At 39.0% G+C, this 21,238-nt stretch overlaps 1 protein-coding gene across 2 annotated transcripts in view; it reads left to right on the top strand.

Moving 5' to 3' along the window:
* The window catches only part of CORIN (corin, serine peptidase), a 118,064-nt gene that overhangs the window by 49,661 nt on the left and 47,165 nt on the right, over nucleotides 1-21,238 (top strand). For both annotated transcript variants that reach the window (XM_038134464.1, XM_038134465.1), the window contains exons 5-7: nucleotides 12,859-13,040; nucleotides 16,324-16,437; nucleotides 21,096-21,203. In XM_038134464.1, the coding sequence (XP_037990392.1) occupies nucleotides 12,859-13,040; nucleotides 16,324-16,437; nucleotides 21,096-21,203 (404 nt within the window). The remainder of the gene's footprint in view (nucleotides 1-12,858; nucleotides 13,041-16,323; nucleotides 16,438-21,095; nucleotides 21,204-21,238) is intronic.

Raw genomic sequence — 21,238 nt, 5'->3', positions numbered from 1 at the left:
CTGTTAAAAAGGAACACAAAAATTAGAGAGTGTGATAATGTTGCAAATGCTTGCCCACATAAATAGTGTTCTCTGTCTGCTAGTTTTTGGGGGTTTTTTTTGTGTCTTGTTATTGTTGATTTAAAGCATCCTCCTGAGGGAATTGATATCAGTGTTTAGCAGAAAAACTGAGGAATACACAGGGTCTGTGTTATTTGAAAAAGCCCAGAACACCAAAACAAATGAATAATTTTTTCACTAATGTTGTCCTAACAGTTAATAACTTTCCAATAGATGTAATTTAACTGCTAGTTAAAATAATGATTTTATCGTGTAATTTTTTGATAAGCAAAATGTTGAGGATAGAGTTGCTAATGGCAGATAGTCAACATATTGTGAGAAACATTTTGTAAGGCTTTATGCAATGTCAGTACTCAATGTCAGATCCAGTCTACCATCAAATTGATAGCACACTAATTCAAGGTGAAGTAGAACTAATTTATAGCAGCGAGAGAGTGAAGTGGTTGAGAAGTGTAATGCATTGGGGAGGGTTTCAAACTAGCAAAACTGTCTGTTTAATGTATCTGTAAAATAGCACGAGATAGTTCCTGTGTACTTCTGAAAGTGTTTATGTGCAGTAACAGATGTCATATGCAAAGCCATGACTGAAAACATGTTTCAGTGAGTGTACTGAACAGACATGAATTTCTAAATGTAAGGAGACAGTGAGTAAAATCGCAGTGACTTGAAATGGAAAATTGAATAGGCAATAAATAGATGCATGGTTCAAAGCAAATCTACAATATGCAGATCCAGAAAGTGATGAAATATTTGCACAGAAAAAGGATCAAGAAGAAAATAAAGCTTCAAGCCCCAATTCCTGCTCGAAGGAATGATAATTTCTCAAAAACCAAAATTTTATTTCTGCTGTCCTATGAGTATAACATGTTCTTCATGAGACATGAGTTAGACTTTTAGTTAAGAAACTTCTGGTTTACATCTGACTTCAAAGAAGGGAATGCTCACATTTCTCTGAAGTATTGGAGTGGACCATCTTGCCAAGACATAAGTGAAGAAACTTGAAGAAACAGCAGTCAAAAAATAGCATTTCTAGGCATACACCTTTCTTCTCAGTGCAGCTTATATTGTTCAGAAATAATTTCATAGTTAAGTAGATATATTAATAATCTTGTTTAACTGTTATTCTTACAGCAGAAAACAATGTGCTAATGAGAAGATTATGGTTTACACTGTCCCTTGAGAACTCACACCATGAAGTCAAGATGTCATATTCACCTTAGGAGCCACTACTACTTTCTCCCAAGCCAAGATAGTATGAAGGGGACAAATACAAAGTTTGCTTTTGCAAGGAATGCTAGGGAGAACATTGGTAATGAAGTGGCATGGGCCAAACTGCCTATATTTAAAGCTGAAAAACATATCTTAGGGAACCCTTTCTTTGAGATATGTATAGTTTTTGAGGCGAAAAAAACAAAGAAAAAGCACCCTTTAACTTTTTTTTTTTTTTTTTGAATGCCTAAATAATGTCCTGGGCAAAAAACAGAAGGAAAAAAAGGGTTGCTTATGAAAAAGCACTTTGTAATCACCAAAAGTGCTCAAGTATTTGAGCATCAAATCTTAAAATTTATTTGAGAAGTTGCTTTAATAAGTACTGAGCTCTTCCTCATGTCTGTTAGAAGAGGGAGATAAGGGAATTAGAAGAACAAAAGTCCTTACCTTAGGGGAACTTCTGTTTATAAAGTTTATGTACCTGTGGATATGCCTATGGAACTTAATCACCATTTCCTAGCTTACACATCTGAAAAATCGTGGAGTCTCTGAAAGCATCTCTGTAACTGTCATGGCTTAGCTGCTGTGGGTGGATCTAAAGGGTCCCAAGAGCTCAGAGTGGTACTGGATCTAGGTACAAGGCCTGAAGTTAACTCTGTGATGCCAGTTCTTTTACACAGTGCAGGTGCAGTGTCAGGAAGGACAAACCAGGGACAAAATACAAGGGAAAAGGACAGACAGGCTGGATGCTGGAAAGAATGTGTTTTCCACATTTAGAGAACTGTCCCTTCCCTGCCCACAAACTGTTGAGAATTACTGGTATGTATAATTTGCCAATAAGTCAATGTAAAGAAAAACTAAGAAATTAATTTAAAAATAAAAAGTTAGAAAAGCAATATAGAAATATAGATATTGGCTTCCTGCATTGGCCAGAGTTATGTGTGTGTTCCAGTGCAAGTGAAGCCAGCATTTGCCATAGCAGGCAGCATCAAAACTTCATGCAGTGTTTCACCCTCCCCAGTGATACAACTTCAAAGTGTGTGTTGGGGAGAGTTATGGTAGAGAAACACTTTTGAGAACAATCTGGGCATGGAAGTGTCTGTGTGAAACTATATTTCACAATGCTGCGCAGAGAAGTTAAGGGAAGGAGGCAGAAAGGAAAATCAGGACGGGGGATTATTTTATTTAATGAATATGTTACTGATTGATTGCCTTCAGCCCTGTAGTTGCAATGATTTTCTGTGTGTATTATCTGTTACAAGCTGTGGTTTATGGTTCCTAAATTGGTATGTTAACTAGAGATCATAAGTCATTCTTCTGCACACACAATATATTATTAATAATAATATATTATTTCTTATAAATAAATACTGATCATTTATGTAGGTGAAATAATTCTTTACAACTACTATTAAAATTAGCATGGCTTTTTGTTAGTGTTTGATTTCTAATTTAGAAAAAATGCTTTTTCACAGAATGAAATTTATTTCGTTTAAAAAATTGCAATAGTTGTAGGGTAGAGCTTTTGGTAAAACATTTCATTTTCATAAACATTTCAGGAGTATTAACACTGATTGTTTCCCGTTCAACTGGTGTATCTGAGCTCACAACCAGAAACATACAAATGAGGTAATATTTTATCTTAGTTTGGTAGATAGAACTTGTCTGTTAGATATGAGTATACCCTGTTGTGCAGCAATTAGTGAACAAAATGGTTTCAGATTAAAGTGTGATTAAAGAATTCTCGGAGAATTCCTATGCTTTTCAGCTCATGTTTAACTTCTTCTATTAACAAATAGCTTGTAAATCATCTGCATTCAAACCCTATTGAGGATTCAGTTAGTCAGACATACTCACTTCTCTCAAGTCTGTCTCCTCTGTCAGGAGTTATTGCTGCCCTATTGGAGACCCCACGGGTAAGCACCAGGCTCTCAGGCTGAGCAGGGCAGTCAAACTAGAATCACAAGGTTATGCAGGTGGGGAGAACAGAAACTTCTGGAACTCTTCTGGCTCACATCAGGATGAGCATTAAAGATGAATGAAAGTCCTCAGGGCCACTCTCAGCTGGGTTTTGAGGATCTCTAAGGGTGGAGGTTTCACAACCCTTTTGGAGAACATGTTCCAGACTACTGTTTCACAATAGATAATGCTATATAAATGCTAGTGGTGCTGAAAGAATCAGTATTATCCTATTCTCATGCTTGTTATTCCCCATCTCACCCATGTCTTTTCCATGTCCTGTCAAAAGTATTTAGTCAACTCCATGACAGATTGGATTTGGAAACTGATCTGAATTAAATTAGGAGTGACTGATGCTATCTGTTGTGTAACAGCATGAAGTGCCATGCTGGCACAAACAAGTAGGAAGAGAGGTGGGGAGAGGTTTTGTAGCAGACTGATTACGGGGTAGGACAGCTTCTTTAAATTGATGACATCTGCTTCTGCCAGATTTGTTTGTGAAACAATTTTAATGTGAATTTGAAGCAGCATGATGGCTTACAATGATTTTCTACTTGACAGAGAAGATCCTTGAATGTCAATGAGTGAGAAGTGTGTCTGATTCTTTAAAGGATTCCTGATAAGATGCACTCAGAAAGTTTTAACTTGTGTTGATTCTTGAGGTCTTCCTTCTGGCAATGCTCTGAAGTGCACAGGAAAACATGAGTTCTGGAAATCTGCATGAAATTAAGGGTACCTCTCACAGTCATCTGTGGAAATGGAAGGCAGTTCTTTAGGTACAATATTTTTTTGGGTGTATTTATTATCCTGAAGATACAAATACTTACGTCAGCTGTGCAATGTATGATTAACTTCCAGTTAGTCCAGAATTCCTGTAGCAATGCTGTGATTGAAATACTGGTGTGTAATTCAGAGGACTTCTGTTTCACTGTGACAGCTTCTCTTTAACAAGTGTGAATTCTGTTTGCTAAAATCAAAAGATCTCGTAACCTGGATTTTCAGGCATTTTTGGAGTTGTTCTGTTTTTAAAAAGAATTTTCTATAACGTTTTTGCCCAGGGTTTTGAGCCAATCTGATAAGCTCTCAACACCCAAACATTATACCCCAGAATAGCTCAGCATCCATTGGGAGGCATCAATGAGCAGGACACTTATGTGGCAGCATCAGGAACAAAAAAGGTTTAATAAAAGGCAAAATAACAAACACAAAACCGAGCCATGTACACAGCTGCGTGCACTTGGTAAAGACACTTCACAAAAGCAATTTGGCTTCTTTGTTCTGTCTTTTTCTACTAAATGGCCCAGGTGGGACCTTTTGGTTTGTGGCTAATTAGCTGTCCTCAAACTTGAGGTGAAGTTTGGAAGGTCCTATCAGTGACTTTTTAACCTGATGACTGGGAGAAAATTCTAGGGTGTTTTTCTTTTGGGGAACAGAGGAAAGTTCTGTCACATAGCGGGCACATTCCTACAATTTTCTATAGAGTAAACTAAGTAAACTGTGTGTTCATAATTTGCATAATAAATACTAGGCAAGGAGCCATTTTGGCAGATAGTACAAGATTGTAAAAATAGCCTGTAGTTGTAGCAATATTTTTAATAATACTTATTTAAACTGATTCATGGCTGAACTAAAGCTCTAATGAATTAATCTAGTGCCTCTCTCCCATGTTCACTATAGTCTTTGAATCAAGTGATGGTATCAGTAAGAGAAATCTGGAAGGGCTGATTGCTTTAGTCAGGACAGATCATCCCAACTGATTATGGTCATTGTACAAAACACAGTGAAAATTATTGATAGATTTTTTTTCTTTTCAATGCTACATTGAAATATTTATGCTTTGGCTGTACAGTGTCTACTTTAGAAGTTTCTGATTGTTATGGTATTATAAGCTCAACTTGTGATGTATTGTGCTGTCATGGAAAGTGACTGAGGGGTCAGAGGGGATTTCTGAATTTGTTTTGTGCTGATTCACAGAATCATACAATATCCTGGGTTGGAAGGTACCCACAAGGATCGTCGAAGTCCAGCTCCTGGCTCTGCACAGGACCATCTCCAAGGGTCACACCATGTGCCTGAGAGAATTGTCCAAGTGCTTCTTGAACTCTGTCAGGCTGATGCTGTGACCACTTCCCTAGGGAGCCTATTTCAGTGCCCAAACATGCTCTGGGGCAAGAACCTTTTCTTGATACCCAACCTAAACCTCCCCTGACTCAGCTTCATGCTGTTTCCTCTAGTCCTGTCACTGGTCACAAACTTGAAGAGATCAGCTTCTGCCCCTCCACTTCCCCTCATGAGGGATTTGCAGACTGTGATGAGGTCTCCTCCTCTCAGTCTCCTCGTCTCCAAGCTGAACAGACCATCTGTCCTCAGTCTCTTCTCATATGGGTTCCCCTCTAGACCCTTCATCATCTTTATTGCCCTCCTCTGGATGCTCTTTAATAGTTTAATATCTGTCTTACGTTGTGGCACCCAAAACTGCCCCCAGGACTTGAGGTGAGGCTGCCCCAGTACTGAGCAGAGTGGGACAGTCCCCTCCCTTGCCCAGCTGGTGATGCTGTGCCTGATGCACCCCAGGACAGGGTTGTCCCTCCTGGCTGCCACATCACACTGCTGATTCAGATGTGACTCCTTATTTTGGTCAAAATAGTTTATCTGGGTTTTGTCTACAAAATAAATTATTGCACTGACAAAAAATTCTAACTTGCATAGTAGAGCCTGTATGTGTCCATCCTTAAGTATATCAACACAGTTTGGCCACATTGTCTGAAGAGCATTTCTAAGCATGAAAGAGATGTTAAATAACAGCAGCTCCTACAGTTGATGTAGGAGATGTAAAATTCAACAGCAGCTGCTGCTTCCTTTACTCATTTTTGGATGGATAAGAAAAGTCTTCTTAATCTAATGGTATATTTGGATTTGTTCCCAGTTCCACTTTCACTGCAATCAGGCATTTATATTTCCCCCTGTCTGAACAGCTTTCAGAGTTCTGTGTGAGCTCTTTGTTAGGTGCAGTACTCTTGGATAGCAGATGTGTTCTAAGACTTTTGCAAGTATAACTCTTTAGCTGTTTCTTTCCTGTTGCCATAAGATATGGCAACTATTAAGGAGTAGTTAATTTGAACTGCCATTCTTAGTGAAAAAAATCTGTGTGGACCCACAGAAGAGATTCTAGTCCAGTTTTTTCATCAGATTTGGTTATGCCACTTTTCTGTTCTCATAGCCTTTTAACAGATTGTTCTTCCATGCTGCAGGCAATCCATTCAGTATCTCCATCTTTTTCATTCTCATTGTGTAACCCAGGCTTTTTTCAGTCTCTTGGAAGGGGCACTCCTCTTGTGGCTGCTCTGTACTTGCCAAGCTTCATTGACAGCAGATGGGGTATTCATGGGTGTATGAGTTAGAACTGGCCTTCTGCACTATCTGTAAATCCTTATGCTGGGTCCCTGTAGGGCAGATGAGTGGACACTTACCTGCAGTTCAGTCAGGTAATGCAAGGCCTTAATCTTGTCTAAACAGCTGCAACCATTATTCAGGCTCCCACCCCCGGGAAACTGAGCTGCTATGCCTTTTACCAGGTTCACCTCTGAGGCCTTTTTTTTCCTTTAAGATGTTCCATGTTTCTCCAACTGTGGGTCCTGTCCTTTTACAGGTAGTTTTTCATTTTTGTACTTATACACGGGAACCAGTTTTGAGAAAACAGGACATGCATTTAAGCTAAAAACTAGGTGGGAGGTAATACTTGGCTTTGAGTGTTACAAAGTGTTACATAGAATTGAGACGCCATCTTTCAGTATTGCTATATGGATTCAGTACAATTTTGTCAAGTGAAATAACTACAAAAATCTAAAACAATCTTGTTTTCTTTTCAGATTTTATTACATAAAGAAGCAAATTTCAGATTTAAACTGAGACAAAACAGAAATTCAAACTTTCAAATGAACTTGCAAGTTAGAGATGAAAACCAAACAAGAAAATATAAAAATACATAATTTTCTTGATTATGTGAAACATTGGCAGCCAATTTGTTTAAAAATCCATGAATCAAGAAGTGATATTAAGAGGTTTATGAGTTTGTCTCATAAAACTCTGTCAGTGACTGTGCTGCTCTCCATATTGGAGTATTTGTGAGAGGGCACTGAGGAAGATTTCACAAGAATGGTCACTCTAGAAAACTGTAATCATGGGTGTGTGTGTTTACTCTGATGTAGAAACTTCTTTTTCTGACATTTATATTCTCTGGAAGTCGTTATTGTTAGAATATCATGAAAAGTATTGAAGACAATTAGAACACACAAAGGCTGGTGTGTGACAAAGGCTGGTGTGTGAGCTAATCACTTCAACTTGGTTGATTTTAGGGCTGTAGAAATAAAGAGTAACCTCAGTTTTCTTCTTCCCATAATTTCATGATGTTTCAGTTTGTCCTTGCACTCATCCTCCCTGGCCCAGCAATCTCTCACAATTGTATTACCTGTTCATTTATTTTGCCCCAGGCCTGAGATCTATCACCATTCTTAGCATGTGCACATGTGTATGAATGATACAGCAAAATATCCTACAGTTGTTTTTAACTTGTCTCAGTACCTGAATACTTATTGTGTGGCCACAGAAAAAGTTATCCTGAAACAACTGAAGGAATGAAGCTGGGGAAAGAGCAGTAATGAGAGCCAGTGGCAGCTGAAAATGTTCATCAGTCTGCCTGCAGTCAGGTTGTCTGTTGAACCACTAATGTGACCTTTAGCAATGCAGCCAACAGTTGTGTGTTCTCAGAGTGATCTTTGTGCTGCATTTTCAGCTCTGGCATAACAACTTGGTTATAAGCCTTTTGCAAATAATTTACCCTCTATTGTTTTAACCTGTAAAACTGCAATAATGAATTTCTCAACGGGGCATGTCTATAGCAGTGCTTTTACCAGTGGAGATACTGTTGTGAAGACACAAAGAAATAACCCAGATAATAATGAGCACTAGATATATTATTGTATTTACCAGGTTGCATGGGGAGCTTCTGCAGGACGGTTAATTGTTATTTTTATTTAATTTAATGCTTTTGTCAGGTCTAGCAATTTCTACTCCTCCCTCTTGTGACATCTGATTCCTTCTTTGCCTGTATCCTTTTGGACGACCCAGTCAATTGCCAGATGAGAAAAAGGTGCTTTTTTTTTTTTCGGTCACATTACTCTTCAGTTGAATGAGTTATTTGAGCTTTTATTTGCAGCCTAAAACCAGCTCTTACAAGCAGCAAAACTGAAAGTAGCACGGAACCAGATCCAGGCTTTTGGGAACCGAGGTGCATACAGTGCTGCTGATTCCAGAGAAGACATGCCCTCAGGGTCTGCTGAGGTTGGGAGTCAGACTCTTTAGCTAACTTGAGTCTTGAGCTAACCTTAGAAAATGTGGTAGATTCTGCACCAAGAGGAAAACAGTCACCCTGAGGATCTTCCCTCTCCTTACAGCTTCTTAGAGTATTATTTCTTTGATAACTTCTAGTACTCAAAACAACCACTTAAGAAACAGTGTCTACTGGGGACTCCTGTGCATGGTAATGTGATTGCAAAGAAGAGAAGGAGCAAATTCTGAAAAGAAATTCATCCAAAAATGTAAAATATCTCTGAGTTATAAGGAGTAGGTCCCTGTAGGATTTTAAGCAGGCAGTCTGAGTTCCAATGTAAGTGAATGCTAGGTGATTGTCATGACAAGGAAGTCAGATCTTCTGCTTTCAGGCATTGTTTAACCTCGTTGGAAACTTAAAATCACTTAACAGTATACTGTGTTGAATATGTGTGCTTCAATGAGTATTTAATACAAAACTTCTGATAGACAGCTTCTTCAAAGATGCCTTATGCAAATTTAAAGCCCCTATATATTCTCTCCACCTTTAATATGCTTTTCAATAAACTATAAAGAAGATTTCTATTTTTTTTTGTTCCTTACATTTTTTGATCTTGGTATTTCTGTGTAGATGAATTCACTGAAGTGTGGGTTTTGGGTCTGGGGAAACCAACCACAGAGATAAAAATATGTCATATTTTCTTTCTTTCATCAAACTCCAATTTCAGGAGCTTTTCTGTTAATATCCTGAAGAGCAGAATCACACACTAATATGTCACAATCTGCTTCTGTGCCTGCCACTGGTGCCAAATCAATTATGGTAAGATTGCCATAGACTTGCCAGTTTATTTTTAAAATGATTGGTCTCTGAGTAGCTGTAAATAAGAGTAATCAAGATAAAGACTATTAATAATATTTTCATCCTCCAGCAAATGTAGCAATAAGTCCATACTAAACTTGATCATTATCCAGAAATATTTAATTTATGGAGCACACATGACTCAACATTGAAACTGGGCCAAATATTGCAGTAATCTCTAGATAATCCCATATTTTCTGATTTGTCAGAGCTTCTCTAGAGACTACAAATTCTGCTAGGTTATTAGATCACCACATAGTTGTGTTTTAGAAGACTGGTAATTTCCAAATTATTACTGGTCTGTGCATGTTTCTGGTAGGTTAATCCTGGCTGGTCACCAGGTGTTCTCCAAAGCTGCTCTGTTACTCCCCTCCTCAGCTGGACCGGGGAGAGAAAATAGAGCAAGTCTCATGGATCGAGATGTGGACAAGGAGAGATCCCTCACCAGCTACTGTCACAGACAGACTCAACATGGGGAAAGTAATTTAGTTCACTGCCAATCAAATCAGAGCAGGGCAATGAGAAAAGAAACCCCAAATCTTAAAACAACTTCCTCACATCCCTGTCTTCTTCCTGTGAACTTTGGTCATGAATTCTCTACCTCCTGTCCCCTCAGAGGTGCAGGGGGATGGCAAGTGTGGGCTGTGGTCAGTTCATCACACATTGTCATTGTCACTCCTTCCTTCTCAGAAGGACTCCTCACACTCTTCCTCTGCTCCAATGGGGTACCTCCTATGGGACACAGTCCTCCATGAACCTCTCCAGCGCGAGTCCTTACCATGGGCTATGTTCTTCATGAACTGCTACAGTGTGGGTCCCTCCCACAGTGTGCAGTCCTTCAGGAACTTCAGGCTGCTCTAGTGTGGGGTCCTCCAGGGTGACAGCTTCCTTTGGGCATCCACCTGTTCCAGAGTGTGGTCCTCCAAGGGGTTCACCTTCTGCCCCTCCTGCCGCACTGACCTTGGTATCCACGAGTTGCTTCCCTCCCATATTCTCTCTCCTTTCTCTTGGCTGCAGTTGCCTTGCACAGATTTCTTCCCTGCCTCCTTAAATACTGCAGAGGTACAACAGCCATCAGTGATGGGCTCAGCTTTGGCCAGTGATGAGTCTGTCTTGCATCTGACTGGAATTGGCTCTGTCAGACACAGGAGAAGCTTCTGGCAGCTTCTTACAGGAGCCACCCCTGTATCCCCCCCACTACAAGAACCTTGCCATGCAAATCCAGTACCATATAAATAAATGAGGTGGACTTTTTGTATTTTTGAGTTTTTCCTCATACAGATGTAAAAAAATCAATGTGCAGATAAATATTCTGAAAAAAATTACTCCTGACATTTTTAGAAGCTTTTTAACAATAATGCGTAAGTATAACTCTGCTTAGTTATATTTTAATACAAGTTTTTAATACTAGTTTTAAAATTTTGATTTAAATGAATGTTCAGTATGTTTAGAAGCCTTTGGAAACCAGGAACCATATAGATGGAAGTTTTCTCTAGTTACATTTTAAGATATTGACATACACATACTACTATTGCCTGCTTATTGCTAAATGTCAGGCTATAGCTGAGGTGTGGTGCTTTAAAAGGTAACGATTTAGGTGTGGGTCAGGAAAAACAGAGATTGTATCAAATACTCTAGACTTGCATGAAACTTTGTCTGAGAGTCCTCAAGAACTGTTTATATTTTGTTTGTCTATTTGTTTGGGATTTTTTTCAAATAGCATTCCCATTTGTAGAAATCATGTGTACAGATTGGTTAACTGTGATAAACTCAAGTATGTCTCTGTCAGAGGCCTGTTAAATTCAAGTAATGTCCCTACTAACAGGTTTTTTTGAGAACAAAAAATAAACTTAGCAGAGTGTAATGCCTTCAGATTACTGCTTGTGATCATCAGGTATGCTCCATTGCATACCAGTAAATGAGGTAGAATCACTGCTTACAATGTTTTTCACTGTAACACAGTTTTGTAGCATATTTTGTGGTTTTGTAAAAAATAAACAGAAAGTTAAATTAAGCGTATCAGATTGAATGAAATGCAGGGTTATCACCAACAGGTCAAATCAGTACTCCATATTAGTTTTGTGACATCTTATTTCTTACAGATATTTTGAAACTCAAGTAACTTCTGTAGTAAGTAGCAGCATTTCTTTCGGCATTTTTCTCTATTAGGGAGCCTCTGTCAAACCAGAAGTGTTACTAATATATTAGCTAAGAAGGGAAGCTTAAAAATGTCTGGAGACAGTCACTTGCCCTGTCAAATCCCCTTTATTTAAGGAGTTTCTCAGGCTTCAGACAGGAGGCAGTGATGGCCCCTCAAGAGCTCTTTTGCCCTTTTTTCTCTCCATATTGAATAGGTTCTGTAAAAAGAAGAAGATTGCTTCAGAATACCTTTATCTGAAGAGCCTTTACAAGTCAGAGGAACTTAGTTTGCCAGTATAATGTGCAGAACTAATAAGTGGCAGCTCTTCTGCCCTCAAATGAAACCATTCTTGGTTTTGTACGCAACCACGTAGTTGATCTTTGGTGCAAAAATTTTCTGTCTTTCAACAGATCACAATAAAAAAAACTGGTGGTGAGAAGGGCTATTTTCTAATATATATGGTTCTTTACAGGCAACAATAATCTGCCATCCAGGAAGCTGCAAGAGACAACTTTAGAGATAAATTTCTTGACTTGTATCTGAGATAGGTTCAGTACTGCAGTATGTGAAGTGTGAAAGTCCTTAGCATTACCTGGAGAATGTATCTCTAAAACCACCTTTTTTTAAAAAGTGGTTCCAGCCAGAGTATGTAATGAACTCAGTAACAGCACTGGCAGCACACTTGTCTTTTTAGATACTAAGCAGAGAAAGGCAACCATACTGACTTCAAAATACTTACGCAAGTGAATATTTTGCTTTACATCAATCTCTTAGTTAACATTGTGGTGAGGCAGCTCTGGTAGCTTTTATATTTCTTTCTTGTGGTTGTTGCTGTGTCACACAGTTGCTGAAAGTACTGTGTTAATCTCTGTCACTGTAAAATAAAACACTAATTTGGTAACTGTTTGGGTAATGCAGACTTCTTCAGTTCAGGCCACTTACTTGTGACTGAATATGGAGTTCTAGCCATGGTTTTGAGATGGGCAGGTACAACGGAGAGTCAGATGTAAAGAGAAAGATATCTGTGGTATACTAGGAAAAAGATTGTTCTGTGACATTGTGAGTGGTTATGAATAAAGCAAAACTTCATTTGCTAAAGCCCCAGAGGTTCTGCAGTAATTTAAAAACGAACTGCAAAAAAGTTGGGTTGAAAATTTAATCACTGTAAGGGTATGGGTGTAGCTCTTAGAGCACAAAATTTGTCAAAAGCACTTATTATTACCTTTTGCTCTTTCTAAAAAGTTTTCACAACCTGCTAAAGTAATAATAATTGTTAATTTTGCTCTCTGTATCTTTTCTTTAGTCGAGGCCTCCTGCCCTGCAGGACGTTTTGTGAGGCAGCAAAAGAAGGCTGTGAACCAGTCCTGGGTATGGTGAATGCTTCTTGGCCAGACTTCTTGAAGTGCTCTCAATTCCAGAACAAAACTGAGAATGACACCACTACAAGGGTATGCTTCTCACCACACCAAGAAAAAGGAAAACAGTGTATGTTTCCATTCTTAACGGTTACATTGTGTTTATGAGTTTTCATTTAATAATTTATTTTCATCCTGTGTAGGAAAAGCTCTGGGGTGAAAGTATTGTTTATTGTTCTATGTTCCATCTTATTAATGTAATAAAGTCTGGTTGTCAGTTGATTATAGTTTGCAGTGCTTTAATTGTTCAGGCTGATTTTTTTCAGACTTGTGATGATTTAAGGCCTTTTTTATTTTACATCAAAAATTCTGAGCTGTTTCGAGGAAAAAAGGTTGGAGGAAAGTAATGTGACCTGTTGACTTTTTGTTTGCTAGCTCTAATAAATGCAGGTTTGTTATTTGGAGTAGGAACCTGATACACAGGCCAAATATCAAGTGTATCTCCTTTTTCCTTGCTGTAAAAATGAGCCCAAAACTGATCAAGAGGTAAACTTCTCAAAAAGCATGATCTTTATATGCCCACACATAAAGTCATAGAATCATTTTTTATCTCAAAAAAGATATTGAAGGTCATCTAGTCTGGCTGTTAACTCAGCACTTCGAAAACCACTAAACCATGTCCCTAAGTGTCATGTCTGTGCATCCTATAGATACCTGCAGGGATGATGACTACACCACTTACCTGGGAAGCATGTTCCAATGACTGACCAGCCTTCCCATGAAGAAATTTTCCTAATATGCAATCTAAACCTCTCCTGGTTCTGCTTGAGGCTTTTTCCTTCTGTCATATTGCTTGTTACTTGGAGGAAGACACTCACTGCCACCTTTATACAGCCTCCTTTCTGGCAGTTCTAGAGAGTGATCAGGTCTCCCCTGAGCATTTTTTCCCCAGGCCAAATAAGCCCAGATCCCTCACCCCTCCTCCTAACACTTGTGTTCTGTAGACCCTTCCCCAGCTCTGTTGCCCTTCTCTAGACATGCTCCAGCACCTCAGTGTCTTTCTGGGGGTCCCAAACTAAACACATAATGGTATAGCCTAAAATTATTAGACCAGGTCTTTTACTAGTTGGATTCTCTCCAGCTCTAAAGGCATATTTTTGAAGAGTCATGAAGTAAAGGAGGCTGTTGTCCATACCTACCTTCGTTTGTGGGAACTTTTGTACTGGCTGAGGTAGGGAAGGATTGTGTCTTGTTGAGGTTGAATGACTGCCAGTAAAATTGATCACTGTCCCAAAATTTTTATTGTAGAGTCCTTTGGTATTTTGTGCAAGTTACTGTAGGGAAAGCTGCTGGGACCAGTGTCTTAACTGTATGATAAAAAGTGTCAAATGTATGCTGAAAAAGTTATGTCTAATGGATTTCTCCAAATGGGAACAGTAAGCAGGTAAATATAAAATGCATATTTTTTTCCGTGCCTCAAATTCCCTTTGTAAAATGGGACTAAAAGTGTCCTTTTAGCTCACAGGGTTGCTGTAACCATTGTTTGTTACAGCTGGTCAGAGTGTTCAAAAGCCCCACCAAATCTAGGGAGCTGAGCTTAGATTAAGCCAAAGGAGATTTTGGCGCTTATGAAACTTTCAAGTTTCAGAATAGCCTGTGGCTAAAATAATATATTTAGTACTGCTAGAGAAGGAGCTGTTAAGAATAGGGCCTGGTTAATGATTATTCCATAATCTGTATGGCAGGATTGGTATTCATCTGGTAGTGAACTGCAGAAATTACAGGTAAGTACACAGTGGAAGCTTGCATTTTCACACTAGAAAAAATGTAGAGCCAGTTGTGATATTTGCTTCTCCTACCTGATACACTGTGGAGACCCTTATTGTCCTGCTTCTTTTCAGTTCTGACATCCTGTTGTATAAAACAAAAGAGGTTTTTAAAATGAAATTTTTCATTATGCATGATGCTTGGATATGAATGGTTTTCATGTAGAGAATGAGAGGCTATAATTGAACTGTCTTCCAGGACCTGCAGGGAGCCTACAAGAAAGATGGAGACGGGCTCTTTACAGAAACATGTAGTGACAGGAAAAGGGGGAAAGGCTTCAAACTGAGAGTAGATTTAGATTAGATATTAAGAAGAAAATCTTTACTGTGAGGGTCTTGTGGAACTGATAGAATAAAGGAGAGGCTGTAACTCTTCAGTTAGAGGTTAGGAAATGTGTCCAACCACACAGTGTGAGGGAGCCTGCTGAGGAGCACATCATAAGGGTGTGCAAAAGGATGATGCTGGTGGTTTTGCACTTCCTTGTCACTGCAGAAGAGTCACAAACATTAAATGGCACAAACCAGTTGAAAATCTTTGGTTTAAATTAGTAGGGCACCTAATTAGTATTTTGGGCGCTGTTCAGTAAAGTTTGAGTTAGGAGTTTACCTCTTTTAAAATACATTGCATAAGCAGCTTTCACTGCAATAACCATGTTCTCATTATACAACTAGAAAAGGATGTTTGTATTGCAAAATCAAAATTATTTGCTGTCCAAGAAGACAGTACACCTGGAAATGTAATAGAAAAGATTTTGAAATTATTCCTTTTCATTACAAACAAATTTTCCATAAGGAGTGTGTGTTTCAGTTAACTAAGTCTAAGTTTGCCCTGTTTCTTGGGGATAATAAAATAATAGTGAGGCTTAGAAGGTAGGTATGTTGAAAAAAAAAATCTGCTGACAAAATCTAAAACTAATAATAAGGGTGCTGAGATTGTGTGTGTTTGTGTGTTGAGACATTGCCATAGTGTGATAGAAAAGACTGCTATTCTAGGACCACAAATAAAGCTAAAAATCTAGGTAAACAGTTGAATGTGCAGCCAGTGAAAGCTGGAGCTATTTGTCATTTTTGAAAGACACTGAGAAAGCATGGCCAGTGCTAAGTGGTACCTCACAGCATGCAGTGTATACCTGTTGGTTTGGCAAATGTGAGGAATACCAAAGGGCTGTACAGTAAAGCCGGCCTTAAGCAGAAATTATTATATTTTTTGTAGGCATCTTCCACATGAGCATGTAAGGCTCCTTCCTTCATCCTGGGGCAGATATAACAGGTGTAATAGTCCTTTCATGACTGCTTGTTGAAGTCTTTTCAAATAGGTCATTCGCTGATAGAAATTTTAAATGGCTTTGTGCTATCTCAAAAATTGAGATTTTTTTTTTCTCTTTTAGGTTTTCCTCTTGACCTTCTTGCATTCAGTTATGTTCCTCTGAGAGCTATAATAATGTTTTCCAAATTGGAAATATATTTCCATCCCTGTGGGAAATATTGCATATCAGTTTAACATTTGTAAGACTCTAGTATCACTAACTTTATGGTGTTGGTGCTAATGCTCTTTCTGCACATTCTGTCTTTTCTGCTCTCTTACAGCACTGTGTGGAGGAGAGGAGAGTTTCTTGTGTGCCAGTGGGATCTGCATCCCAGGGAAACTGCAGTGTAATGGCTACAACGACTGTGATGACTGGAGTGATGAGGTCCATTGTAGTAAGTTTCTTAAACCTTGCAGTGTTCTGCTGAAGTACTGAATCCATTCAGGGAGACCTGGAAGCTGAAGCAGGCTATTGGCACAGAGCAGGAGCTTTGCATTGTGTTTGCATATATTGACATTTGGACTCTGTCAGTTGCTGTTTAGCTTTGCTCACTCAGGCCACAGCATGTGCTTTTGGTCTATCAGATTTTATGCCTTGAGGGAGCTATGTGGAAATAAGAAGTATTTGGATTTTTTGATTTTTTTTCTTGGGTTTTTGTGTGGTGGTTTTTTTTTGTTTGGTTTTTTTTTTTTTTTTTTTTTCCTAAGGGATCAATAGTGTTCATCAGAAAGGAACACTTCTGATAATCAGCTGCATACTGTTCATTAGTTGTAGCTTTATCCTGGTCCTTGGCATTGATTTTAGACTGGATACAAGACCATCTGTTTAGAAAGTTCTCTTGGTCTCGACCCTGGATGCAATTTATTTAAATTAATCCCAGTATGTGCTGCAGTAGAATGTACATATATGATCGCTTAATTTTTATTTCTTTTTCTGTGGTATTGCATGTCTTTAGAGCTCCTGTGTGTTTTTCTGTGTTAACAAAACACCTTGTACTACAAACATCTTTAGAGAAGTGGAGCATATGTACCTTAACAAAACAATGAGAAAGCAAGAAGAAAAAGAACAGAGGAAGATGTGGAAAAATTACTAAATGGGGACTATACAGGACATGATGCCACAAAACAGGATTTCTCATTCAGACTGAAAAATGTCAGACTGTGCAGTTTAGACTCAACTCAAAACATTAGTTCTTATTAGTGATTTAAGAGCCTGGGCATTCCAAAACTCACAGAGTTGCTTTTAAGGAAGTTGTTGTTAGATTTTATCTGGGATACTCCAAGGAATAAATGAGGACAGCAATTTCCTCCTGGTCTCAATATGAATAAAGCTAGAGCTTGCTTTTCCTTTAATAGCCTACAATTAATTTCTTGGAGGGTGAGATAATGTCTATTACGTAAAAAGTATTGTATGTTTTTATTTTCAATTTTTCATGTCAGTGACGGCTTTAGATTTAAGGTAAGCTCAAAAATTTAAAAATGCCTATGAGACTATGGCTTTCAAGTTCTATTACAAATAGGAAAAAAATAAATTAGTAGTAAAAGAATAAATATATTGCGTGTCTTGAAAAAACGAACATAAATTTCAGGAGCTAGGATTACCTTTGAAAGGACACCAGTGTGTTTAATGATACAGGGTTTATATGCAGAGGGCATCTTTCATTAGGATGCTTGGTAGGAGTTGAGGAGAGGGTGTGGAGGTCAAATAAGACTTTCCTGAATTACAAAGCAGAAAGAGCAAAACTGAAGGAAGACCTATTTGCCTGAAAGCTTGGCTGATAGAAGATGCTGTGTTTCTTGCAGTCCTTGCTCTTCCCAAAGTCTTAAGTCACCTCATTAAATTATAGAATAAGTTGCTCAGAGTCCCATCCAACCTGACCTTAAATAGTTCCAGGAATGGGGTTCTACCATTTCTACCATTTCCACCATTTCCAGCGTTTCACCTTCCTCGTTGTAAAACATTTATTCTTTATGTCTAGTCTAAAAATACTCTCTTCTAAAACTATTACTCCTTGTCCCGTAACAACAGGCCCAGCTAAAAAGACTGTCCCCATCTTTCCTCTAAGCTTTCCTAAAGTGCTGAAAGGCCACTCTTTCCCCAGGAGAAACAACGCCAACCCTCTCTCAGCTTTTCTTCCAAGGAGAGCTGTTCTATCCCTATTGTCATTTTTGTAGCCTTGTCTGGACCTCTCCCAACAGGTCCCTGTCTTTCTTGTGCTGTGGCACCCAGGACTGGATGCAGCACTCCAGGTGGGCTTTCACAAGAGCAGAGCAGAGGGACAGAATCACCTTCCTCAGCCTTCTGGCCATGCTGCTTCTGATGCAGCCCAGGATCTAATTTGCTTTCTGGGCTGCAAGTGCACATTACTGAGTCACGTGCAGATGTTCATCTACCCCCAAATTTTTTGGCAGGACTGCTTTCCATCCGTTCATCCCCCAGCCTGTGTTGGTACCAGGGTTTGTCCTGACCCAGGTGCAGCACCTTGAACTTGATCTTGTTAGACCACAAGAATTCCATGTGCCCTCTTCTTGAGCTTGTTCAGGTCCCTCTGTATGGCATCCTGTCCTTCAGGTCTATCAACCACACCACTCAGCTTGACATCCACACCATCTCTCCTCTCATCTGCAGCTTTGCTGAGGCTGTGCTTGATCCCTTCATCTGTGTTATTAATGAAGACATTAGATAACACTGGCCCCAGTACAGTGCCCTAAGGGACACCACTGATCACTGATGTCCTTTGGGATTCTGAGCTATCGACCCTTGAGATGTGATCGTCCAACCAATTCCTTATCCACCAAACAGTCCACCCATGAAATCCATCTCTCTCCAGTTTAGAGAGTAGGATGTTGTGGGGGTTTGCCCAGACAAAGGACCTTTGCCCAGAAGGACCTTTGTGTAGCAGGTCCTTCTGGATCAAACCTGCCACCTTGGCTTTTCCACCATGCTTTAACCAACTGAGTTTATCTCAGGGCCAAATTGTTGAATGCAAAAGATTTGCCAAGCTTCATTTGTGTTTAGTGGAGGATAGAATAGGAATTTGTACTTAATTTTGTGAAAATGAAGATATCCCCATAATTTATAAAATTTAAGTTGAGCCTTTTACAAGTGGCAGCTGACAAGTGCCCATCTTACTTAACAGAGTAACCAACTACCTTTACAATACATTATTGCCAATGTCTTGAAGAAAATGTATATTAAGGCTGTTAGATTTTCATCAAGTGAATCTTCTTTCCCTGCAAGGAAGTTTATATTCTTTTTGTTTACCCTGTGTGGGCCTGTGGGTTGTCTGCCCTAAAGGACACACTGCAGCAGCTTCAGAGGTATGGATGGAAACGGGAATGGGGGTATGAATGGAAATTAAACAGTAAATTTATCCAGAGGAAATAAAATAGAAAAATGCAGTTTTGTTTTATTTGCAGGAGGAGCAGTGGAAGAAGCATAGAAACTGTCAGAGTTACAAACTGATTAATAAGATTAAAGGTTGCCAGAGTACTTCATGCTGTTGCATATTCAAAACAAGTGATGTTTAGAATTTACTCTCAGCTGGGTGTTGGTCTGCTTACAGGAAGCAAGAACTTAAGTTTATTTTCATTTAGTGTGGGGTTTTTGTTATTCCCTGTTTTATGAATAATGGTTCTTTTTGAAGCTGAATTAGCTATTGATTATGCAGCTCATGGCTCAGCCATATTATTTTACTTCATATCCTGAAGCATTTCCTTCTTATTAAGCTATAAATTCTGTTTGGACTTTCTAAGATAATTTGAAACTTGAAGAAAGCATTAATACCTCTGTGGGGGAAGGAGAGGAAGTGACTCATGTTCAAGTTCCAGAGTTTTTTTTCACCTAGGAAGTGAAAAACTTGGTTGACATTGATCTGAAGGGTAGAAACCCCACTGCACCTTCTGGAAGAGTTCTGCACCTTTCTGTGTGAAATGTCCTTAGAAGGACACCCTGCTTTCAAAGGGGAGCCACTGTGCAATCATGAGCATGGGATCCCCGTGCCAAGAGGAGGGAGGGAAGTGGTAGCATGATTCTGTTGTTCTGTGGTTGATCATCTCAGAAGAAAGAAGGCGCTTTGGTTCCAGTGCCTGTTTTTAGAGCTCTCTCTCTGTTTTCTGGGGAATAACTCATGTAAAATGCCCCCATATGCCAGTAAGAGCGGGCACAAAGGATTTCCTTGGTACGAGTGGCACAGCTTCAACAGGGAGGCAGTATTGTCTACCCAGTTGTTCTGTATCTTGGCATTTTCCCTGGAAAGCTAGAGGTCAAGGAAAATTCAAGAAGAAGGCAGTGAAACTGAGTTACCCACTTCCTAGCTTTGTGCTTGAAATCAAAAGTTATTTCTGATGGGACCAGATACCACAAACCATAATTTCTCTTCAACCCACTCAACTACAACAAAGATTCCATGTTTTTATTGCACCTGATATTCTTGAAGTGTTATGGTTATTCTCAGAGAATATCTGGCAGGCTTTACTGATTCATCCAGTCATGAAAAAAAGTTAAACCCACTTAGGGCTGACAGTAGGAATTCCGTGATGAGAAGGCACCATGCCATGTTTGAACTCCAAACTGTGTTAAGCATAAAGCTCATTTGAAACCATTGTAAGACCAAAGGCAGGCTCAAAAGCAGGGTCTAGGGATCTTGATTTTGCTGTTAGAATATTCATCTCCACTTAATATCCACATCAAGTACTCAAGATTTTCCTAGTAATCTGCAATGGTGAAGCCTACAACATTTCTTGAGAACTTTATATGTATAAATTAATTAAATGTTTAGGTCCCTATGTGCAACCAGAGCACTCTCTCCTTATGGTATTGATCAAAAAAACACCTGGCAGGGAGAGAGTAAAAATTTCTAAAAATGGCTTTTGATTTCTCATATTCTTCCAGATTAGTTTCTCATGAACTGGCACACACCAGTATTAATGCAGAGCTGTAAGTTGTAAGGTATCTTTAGCTAATCTTGTGTGTAGTCAGTACATTCCAGGGTTCATAGTTCTTATGAATGCTCCGATGCAACCTTAACATTTTACATGCTTTGTTTTGTAGATTGCAGCAGTGATTTATTTCGTTGCGACACAGGAAAATGCCTCAATTATACCTTTGTTTGTGATGGATACGATGACTGTGGAGACCTTAGTGATGAGCAGAATTGTGGTAAATGAGAGTTATGTGCTTTTCTAAAGTCTTAA

This window comes from Motacilla alba, chromosome 4 (assembly GCF_015832195.1).
Source record: "Motacilla alba alba isolate MOTALB_02 chromosome 4, Motacilla_alba_V1.0_pri, whole genome shotgun sequence".
Classification (NCBI taxonomy): domain Eukaryota; kingdom Metazoa; phylum Chordata; class Aves; order Passeriformes; family Motacillidae; genus Motacilla; species Motacilla alba.
The sequence above is the reverse complement of the archived record's forward strand: the minus strand, read 5'-3'. Positions and strand labels throughout refer to the sequence as shown.